At 33.2% G+C, this 10,283-nt stretch overlaps 1 protein-coding gene across 1 annotated transcript; it reads right to left on the bottom strand.

The window, feature by feature from the left end:
- Window positions 1-355: 355 nt before the first annotated feature.
- On the bottom strand, window positions 356-1,812 carry LOC132624940 (amino acid permease 6-like). Its single transcript, XM_060339706.1, has one exon. It carries the CDS (start codon window positions 1,810-1,812, stop codon window positions 364-366), a length of 1,449 nt encoding a protein of 482 aa, XP_060195689.1. The 3' UTR covers window positions 356-363.
- Window positions 1,813-10,283: the final 8,471 nt, after the last annotated feature.

Below are 10,283 nucleotides of genomic sequence, written 5' to 3'. Positions count from 1 at the left end.
GTAGAGAAAAACATTTTCTTACTTATCATAACTTGGGATGGCCATATGTGAACAAAAATCATAAGTTTAATGATCATAATGAAAAAAATTACTTACTGGAAGGACATTTAATCTTCTTAGATAAAATTAATTTGTTGTAGTTAAATATTGGGTTCAAACATTATATTATTCTTATTGACAATTGTTACTTCAAGCACATACCACATTAATAATAATCTATCTTTCAAATGATATGACATGAACGAAGCTGCATTCTACTTTTTCTGTAAAAGAAGTTTATTGTATTAAATTTGTAAGAATAACCTACAGCCACTACTCTTGGTATTGAAAAAATTACATAGTTAATTTGAACAGGTCTGGAAGTTATTGTTGAGTTGAGAAAGGCTTGTAATGCTTGACATCAGCGGCAAGACCCTTGATAGATCCAGCGGCTGCAACAAGTGATACGATGAGACAAGTCCAGCTCAGTATTTTCAGCCATACCCATTTGAAAGAATACTTTGGTATCTTTCTCTGGGAAATGTGCATCTCTATTGGGAAGTAGACGGTTAATGGATAGAACGATGCTGCCCCGATCAAACCCAAGAAGTCATTGAAGAATGGGAATATCATGGCAATCACGGTTGTCACTACAACATATGTTGTTCTCCATACCAACCTGAACAAGTTGATGCTGTAAGTAGCGCCACAGCTTGGAACTTGCACAGCGTGTTCAGAGTTGATGAATTTGCTGTCTGGCCATCGCTGGCTGCATCGAGCCTCCACAAACCCATATAATGGTTGGCAGAAAACCTGGTAAGCTCCGATAAGGTGGATGGCAATGCAGACATTGGCGAAGTCAATAAGCCAAAAGGGTTCATAGAAACCAAAACCAGTTAGGAAATTTCCTGGAGCTTTGTTTCCAAAGGCTGCATAGCCAATGGTACCACATAGTATATAGAACAAGGTTGTGGTGGAAACTCCAGCTAGTGATGCTCTCTTCATTACCTTGCTTTCTGGAGGTGATGATCTCAGTGTGTCCTGTATTTCAATGAGAACGGTGGAATAAGCATAGGCAAATGCAATATCTCCAATGGCTTGGAAGCTTTTCCATACTTTCTCTGATTCAGATACGTCCACCCCAACTACCACCCCTGTTAGGCTTGTCTTTACATGGTGCCCCACACCTGCAACTTTGGCTATGGAGAGTCCAAGACCAATAGAAGCGTAAGCAAAAGACATAACAGCAGCAAGAATTGATAGCCATGAGAGCTTGTGAAAGTTTGGTATTTGGCTAAGAATTATTTGAATCACTGCAAATATGATCATATACGGGTAATTCTCAATTGAGCAGCTAGCTTCGTGGCCATTTTTGTGAAAACAATTTGACCTCTGTACCGCCACCATACTAATAGATGCTGTTATTGTGTATCCAATGGTAACTCCGACAAGGTTAGCATATTGTGCAATTCCACAGAGTGTCACCTTCACACCTCCTAAGTGAGAGCGGACGACGTCCGTGTAAGTATAGTTTCTCTCACCAGTAACAGGGCCCGGGGAACGATAACAGTCGGCAAGAAGTGTAGAAGTGAAGTAAGTGATGAAAGAAAAAGCAAAGAGAGCAGCAGGACCAGCCACCCATCCTAATTGTGCTATTGCCCATGCTAGAGATAGCACTCCAGAACCAATAACAGCGGTAATAATATGTGCACTTGCAGTCAACAAAGTCCCTGTTCTTTTTTCGCGTCCATCATCATCAAAGTTTTCTTGAACGTCTCCACTTTCGAGCTCCATTGGCAAGGATACGGTGTTCTTGTGAAACTCGGGTGCCATAATTCAAAGTGTTCTTTCAAGTGTGTGTCTGGTAATGAGAGCTTTAGTACTTCAGAATTTCTTAGTCTATGTGTATTGTTTAGGTCTAGTACTCATAATACTTGCTATGAACTCTTTATATAACATCACATATAAACCTTTTCCTCTTTGGTTAAGGATTAGAATTACTAATTGGGGTAGAAGTTTAATTCCCATAATAAACTTCACGGAATTTTTCCTATGGAAAATAGCAAATCCCATTCCAATTGGTTATATGTTTGATTACCGTGAGTGAGTCCTTTTATGGACGTGCTTAGCCCCATTAGATTTCTCTAATTGGGCCTTCAGCAAGCCCTAGACAAATTATATAGGTTTTAAGTGCAATTGGACCACCGGTTAGGCCCAAATATAAAACGTTATCCAACATATAGAAAAGTAAAACAAATCTAGTGAATAACCTTTTTGTCCTTGTAATTTTGAACTTCTTCCAGTTGGTTGAATAAATTTTTCCCTTTCGACTAAAAAAAATGTTGAACTTCAGTCCAATGTATCTTAAATTTTACACTTTAAATACTTTGCACCTACCTAAATATATCCGAGAGATTTTGACATGAAAAACATACTACAGACTCCTTTATCATCCGTGGAGTAAAACCACATGTTATTTTAACATTGATCGTACCACTAGTTAAACTTTGTAATTATAACATCCTCCTCCATCTTCATCCGTGGAGTAAAACCACTTGTTATTCTAACATTTATGTGATAATGCTATTTAAACTTTATAATTATAAAATTCACTTATCTTCATCCGTAAGGATAAAAATATCTCAGATTTATTCGTAATCTTTTGTCAAGAACAAAAGAAAAAGAAAGCAGGCCAATTCTTTTTGTTTTTTTCCACCTGAATAATCTCACTAATTGAATGCGTGGCTGCTATTTCCCATGTTGGATCTATCATGGGATCAAATGCCACGTGACTGCTTTCCCCTGCTAAAGTTACCTCACACGTGCAAGTTGCAACCATGCATCAGTTGATGCGTTTTTTTTTTTTCTTTCTTTTCTTTTCTTTTCCTTAAAATTTTCAATATTATATTCTTAATGGCATGCTTTTATACCTCAAAGATATATCAAAACTAGTGAATTAGTCCGCGCTTCGTGCAGTGTTGCTCCCAAACACACACACCAGTAAATGCGATCGTACAAATAATATAGGATTTTTAAGTCCAGATATCATACTCACAGAGACTTAGATTTTATACTGTTCAACTAATTCAAATTTCGTTATAACTATTCAAAAAGGTGACAATCAAAGTGTTTGTTGTGATTAAACTAAAATTGAAAGTAAACAATTGAGTATGAGTGTTCTTTGTAACTGAGAAACTTGTGACGAAGACTGTAAGGTTTATCAGATGAGAAAAAGTTTCAGGGTCATCGCTTTCGACAATCCAGTTGATCTTTTAACAATTCTACCTATCTTATTTCCTGGGTTACTAGTTGACGGGTTAATTGTAACTTTATGATATTCTCTCAAACTACTCACAAGCCTGTAGATGCTAGTATAACGCTTATATCTCTATGGTCGCCAGAGGTAACAAGAACATATTTATTTCTCCGTAACCAACTAAATAGGGCTAAAGCGTATATCTCTATCCTCAGCAGCGAAACGATGAAATCGAACAAACACTATTTATTCTTATTACGTACGTGAATTCCCTCTTTCAAATCCAACTCACGCACCATAGATAGTGTCTAATTAGTAAACAAGTAATTAAATAATTAAGCACAAAACTAAATAAGCAACCCAAAATATGAAAATTTAATTAATAGAAATTGCCGTCAAACCAATTATTATGTCTTTCGCCACAATACTAGAATTAAAGAGTTTAGCTTCACATAGACATGAAGGAAAAACAATATATCATCATAATAAAAATGTAAAAACTAGTACTACAGAGAAAAAAGGTAAAATCCTGTAACTACGATCTTCACGGCGACTCCAAGCTCTCTCTAGGTTCAAAATTTTGCCAAAATCGGTGGCGCAACGCATAAAGATGCCAACGTTTTTGGGTCTCTTCTTGTTTTCACCGCTACCATGCTGCCAAGTAAGTCTTCAACTTAAACACAGCGAAACTAAATGGTTCGAATCTAAATTAATTTTAGGCTGTACACCTAATTTTCCTGGGATTGTAGTTCAATCACTTTCATTACTTTCCCTCAATCATTCAAATGTAATAATCATTATGTCCATTTTGCTGCTTCCCTTCTTACAATTCAAATGTTACACTTCATCTCATGCCACGTAGACAAACATCTTGAGTCCTCCATTTTTTTTAGTTTCATGTGCTGCTCCAATTTTCTTTTTGCCCGATATTTGCTACAAAATTTCTTTATTTACACACCGTTTTATTTTACATGGTAAAAATATAATATTAGCACAAACCATTATAATTAATACTCAAACGAAGATTAAAAGTACTAGAATATGAGACAATGATGACTAAATATATGCATTTTTAGCCTAACATCACGCAGTTACAAAATAAAAAAACAGAAATAAATTAAAAAGAGAATGATTTCTTTCATTTTTTTGTGGAATGATATCATCCGGTTAGTATATTGCATTTCTATTGACAAAAACGGAGGGAGTGGTCCACTATTTATGAATTGTTGACATGGAAAAGAAAATTAAAAGTTTGATAGATGTAAGTCCCAAGATAAAAACAATAATAAAGTCCATTGCAATTTTACATCCACGAAGATGCTTTAGCCAATCACAAAAATTCAAACAGGAGGCAATCAAAATTTATTTGTAGATGCTTCTTACATATTATTGACGCGGATAATGAATATTCTCCCATTTCCTTTTCAATATTTTTGCTAATCTAGCTAGGACTTTAAGAGCCCGTTTGGATTGGATTATAAGTTGTTTTTAGCTTTTTTGAGTGTTTGGCTGGCCAACTTAAAGCTATTTTGTGCATAAAATAAGCCCAAAAAAATAATTGGGTCCGATTGGTTTAGCTTATCTAAAGCAGCTTATAAGCTGAAAACAGCTTATAAGCCAAAAAAAAAAAAGTTAGTCTACCCCAATTTTTTTTTTTTTGGCTTATAAACTGTTTCCGGCTTATAAGCATCTTATATTTTAAGCCCATCCAAATAGGCTCTAAGTCGTTTTTAGGAAGAAAATAAAAATATATTTTTTATTATTTGAATACAACTTTAGAAGAATTTTGCTAAATATTACTCCTATATTTTTAGATATATTTAATTCTAGTATAAGAAGTTATTTAACTTGTCTTATTTTGTAGCTAGTTGCTTCTTCTTTTTTCATTTAGAGAAAAAATTTAAAAAGGGAGAAAGACGGGGAAAAAAAAGTTGCCATATCACACACTTGAATCGTGATGGTTTGGATACCAAGCTCCTACAATAATGTGTCATTAATTTCTTTACTTTCTCATTTCGTCTTTGTTGTGGCCTTTTTTTCTCTATCTTCTTATCTTTTCTCCTTCCTCTTTCTTTCCTTTCTCTGTGACGTATATTATTATTTTCTAATTGCAGTTCCTCACGTCAGCGTCTTCCTTTCATCTCTCATCCAAATTCACTAAAGAAATTCTCACAATTTTAACTACACTGTCAACTGTACGAGAAGTGAATTCAACTTCTAAGACAAATACTACTACAATAACAATAAATTTAGTGTAATATCCAAAGGCGGATCCAAAATTTGGAGGTTACGGGTGCCGTACCATTTGTTTTAAATATATATGTGTTGATAAAAAATTTACCCTATTTTCGACCTTGTAAGACAAAGTTACTATTTACAAGGTCGAAAATAGGGTAAATTTGTTATCAACACATATATAATTTGTCAATTTATAAAGACAAATGGATCGAACAAAAAATGAAATAATTATGATACTTTGGCTCAACGGAAAAAACTTTGAACAATATTAGTAATTGCATAAAATATTTATACATCACTCATTTATAATTGCACTCGATGAGTTATTATATTTTAAAAACACTCAATGATGGCATAATTATTTAAAGAGACCGAATAATTTCACATACATAATTTCAATAACAAAGACGAAGTTTTATGTGAAAGTCTCGACTCACAACAATAGAAAATCTAAAAAAAAAAGCCAAAGAAATCAAATGAGATTTCAATATAGTTTTCATGTCGTCCTTTGTTGCAACATGCATTTTTTTTTTTGTAAATTAAAATTTTCAACAGGATTTAAATCATTTCATTAAGAGTAAAAGGAGAATTTAAAAGTTAAGTTATTTCTAATTATAGAAAGGTGACATTCTTTTTTAGATAAAATAAAAAAAAAAGGTGTGTCACATAAATTGAGATGGAAAAATTAATATTTAATGCTTAAAATAAAAAGGAAGAAAAAAAAGTCAGCAAAAATTAAAACGAAAAAATGTAAACAAAAATTTAAGTTAAAAACTTCAACTTGGCATCAGATATGTGTAATGAAAATAAATATAGTAATGTGAAAGGTCTTGTGGCCCAATGGATAAGGCGTTTGAATTTTAATAATGAGACACATTGTGTGTTCGAGTCTGGGCATGATTTCTCTTTTTGCAAAAGAAAATAAAAACGTAGCATAAAAAAGTCAGTACAAAGCCAGCCAAAGGATTCGAATTCGCATTCCTGTGACAGAAAACTTGACCCTTCACCACTGGCACCATGCCCTTCGTTCTTACTGGGGGTGGCAAGTATAATATTTTAAGAATATCTTATACATATTATAGGTATATACACAGAATTTCAATCGAGGTGTCCGGGTGCAATGACATCCCACCATAGTACATAGATCCATCCTTGGTAATATCACAAGTGTAGTCTGGGAAGGATAGTGTGTACATAGATCTTACCCCAAATTTTGAGAGGGTGGAGAGATTGTTTCGATAAAACCCTCAACTCAAAGCAAATACTACGATAGTCAAATAGAAAGAAAAAAGAAAAAGATCTTTTTTACCAGAATCTCCATACTTAAATTCATATCTGCCAAAATTTGAAGTTAAAAGAAAATAAAATAAAAGTAACAGAGAAAGATGAAATCAAACACCAAGCAAGCATGTAGAATTAAGCTACAATTATTTCATAGTAGTTAAATAAAACTAAGGCAAAAAATGATTATTTCTCAATTAAATGAACAATAAATTGAATAAAGTAAAACTAATAGATAAATAAATACTAAAAAGGGAAAGTATAAAAAAGGAACCACTTTCGTTTTGAATCTGGCTACCAAGGCCTAGAAAAGTTAGATGTAATAATTAATATTAAGCCAAGAAATCAAAATACCTAATTTCTGACCTTTTTAAAATACACTACGGAACCAATCTTCTTAGCCCGTTTGACAATAAAAATTATTTACTTTATTCCGGAATTTTTTTCATTTTTTTCCGGAATCACCGTTTGGCCATGAAAATTTCGAATACAACTTGAAGTTGTATTCCGAAATACCAAAAACTCAAAAAAATTATTTTTAAAAAAAAATCACTTTTTTCACCTTTTTATAACTACATTTCACCAAAAATTATAATTTCAAAAACTATGGCCAAACACAACTCCAACTCCAAAATTCCAAAAAAAAAAAATGATTTTTTTTTTATATCTATGAACAAATGGGGCCTTAAAGTGTGATGATCATCCATAAAACTTCATTCCCTTCATTTTACTTCCTTGTAGAGAGCAATCTTTTCCTTATCTTCCCCTCCCTTTCGTGAAAGCTCCAACCCTTCATAATTTTACCCTTCACAATCATAGAGTTACCTTCCTCTCTGCTTCACATATATATTTAACAGATCAATCATATTTAATTCACAATGAAATAGGATGGGAAAAAGGGAAACTGTTGAGGCTTTTGATCTTCCAATTGGAAAGAGCACGATTATCCCTTAATTAAAATGAAAATTGTTGTTGTCCACTAAGAAGTTCTGGTAATTAAAATTTGGAGGTTTTCGAAAAATTAAAGGAAAAAGTGGGGTATTAATTATTGTGTCATTTAATGTTATTACAAAGATACATAAAATTAGTAGGAAAACAAAAAAAAAAATCAAAAAAAGGAGAAAATAAATAAATATGAATAGAGGCCACATCACCTTATTTATGCCTAGTTTTATACTCATTCAGAGGTAAGGTATAAGGTAAGGCCTGCAAGTTCGTTCCTTGAAGTATTTGTTTCAATTTATGTGAACCCATTTGACTGAACACGACATTTAAGAAAGAGTGAAGACTTTTGAAACTTGTGGTTCAAAATAAGTCTTGAATATTTGTGTGGCTGTAAATCATTTCATAAAGTGAATTTATTTTCAAATTAGGAAAGAGGTCATTCATTTTGGCACGGACTAAAAAGGAAATAGGTTCACATAAATTGAAACAGAGGGAGTATTATATATAGATGTAATATTGTACTCCCTCTGTCCCATTTTATGTGATACGTTTTCGTTTTTAGTCTGTCCCAAAAAGAATGATATTTAGAAATAATTTAACTTAAACTTTTCATTTTTATCCTTAATGAAATGATTTACAACCACACAAATATTTATGATTCGTTTTAGACTATAAGTGTCAAAAGTCTTCCTTTTTTTCAAACTCCGTGCCTAATCAAATAATATCACATAAATTAGAACAGAGGGAGTAAGTTCTAAGACAAGTTTGAATATAAGAAGAAAGTGCATTTTTTTGAAAAAAAAAGGTTGAATACATACAAAGCCCCCTAAACTTGTCCCAAAATTTTATTTTGGTACTTTAACTACACTTTGTTCCAGTGGCGGAGCCAGAAACTTTGTTAAGCGTGTTCAAACTTAGCTAAGTAAATTTTTTTTAAAAAGAATAAATGGGTGCACCAGATTTTTTTAAATCAAACTATACTATATTTAGTTCAAAAATGACTTTTAAGATTTGTTTACTTGAAATAAAAGATTAATTAAAAAGTAAAAAAGAAAAGTCAAACAGAGGTAATTTTGCTCTTGAGTAGAGTAAAGCTATGAGATGTTGTGAATTGGTACATGTTTGTTTTGCTCTTTAAAAGAGTAAAGCTGCTGCTGAGAATCGAACTTGGGCCCTCCAAAAGCTTTTGAAACAGCCTTTATCACTGGACCAACTTCTCTAGTTGATTCAAGGGTGTTTAGAACACTATATGTCATGATATAAGACAGTATTTCACCTACACGCACAGTATAATTTTTCGGCGAAGGATGTTCATCTGAACACGCTTGGTGGGCTGTAGCTCCGCCCATGCTTTGTTCCTACTGAACACCTATAATAGTCAAATTTTGCACCTGTCAGGCACTTGTTTTACAAAAACCCACAAATCTTAAAGGCCTGAATTTCAAATGCCGCTGACGTGTCAATATAACAAATAAGAAAATTACACGTGAAAACAAAGAAAAACTTTCTTCTCTCTCCCACCCGCCTACTCACCCTCTTCCCTTGGCCTTCTTTTCTTCAATTTGTTTCTCTGGTGAAGTTTACTGCATCAACAAGCGAATATATGGAAGAGAATATTTAAGAAATCTGGCGCTCTTTTGAAATTAGACCAAATAGTATTTATTAAACAGAAAGGACACTAGCAGCCATAGACATATGATGAAAATTTTAGTGTTGGGGATGAGAGAAGATGACGGTGGTGGTGGCAGGAAGGTGGTGGGAGGGAGAGAACGAAAAAGGAGAAAAAATAAAAAACATTATGGATTTCACACGCCTAGAGTTGGGGCATTGTACTCACTTTGCCATTTCATAAAAAAAGTGTACTAAATTTATGTACAATAGGTGTTCAAGAACGAGGTGTAGTTAAAGTGTCAAAATGAAATTTTCGGACAAATCTAGGGGGCTCTCTATGTATTCAGCCTAAAAAAGAATTGTGTCTACTCAAATGCCATTAGTACAAAAGGAAAAAAAATTATATGCCCTTAACGTATGTGATATATCTCATAGACTGTCTTCATTAACCTATTCGCTCATGGAAGCTTCAAATATCATATTCTGTATCAAATACATCCCTGAACAGTTAAAAAAAAAAAAGGGATTTAAGTATGTCCTCGCACTAACGATAAAAGCTGAGAGAGTAGTATATTTATGAGCCGATAGATTATCAAAAGACTGTTATACAACAAATCACAAACATCAAACGCATCTTTCTTTATCTTTTCCTATATATAAAATAAACTGAGAGAGTAGTATTTATCTTTATATAAAAAAAATAAAGCAAAGATGAATTCTTTCAAAAAAATATAAAAAACGTGGTGTTATAGTGACTTGAGCATAAAAATCTCCCACAAAAAATGCCACTTTGCAGGTGTACGCTTAAAAATAGCAAAGAGCAAATCTTCAAACTCCAATCATACATACAATGAATCCAAACGAGACACAGTTGTCAAATATCTCAAATTGTCCAACTAAGAATGCTCTTCATTTGACAAGTGGCACACCATTTCTTGTACATATGATACTATATACTTTCACTCTCACTCCC

This window comes from Lycium barbarum, chromosome 12 (assembly GCF_019175385.1).
Source record: "Lycium barbarum isolate Lr01 chromosome 12, ASM1917538v2, whole genome shotgun sequence".
Classification (NCBI taxonomy): Eukaryota; Viridiplantae; Streptophyta; class Magnoliopsida; order Solanales; family Solanaceae; genus Lycium; species Lycium barbarum.
This window is presented reverse-complemented; position numbering and strand designations above follow the sequence as displayed.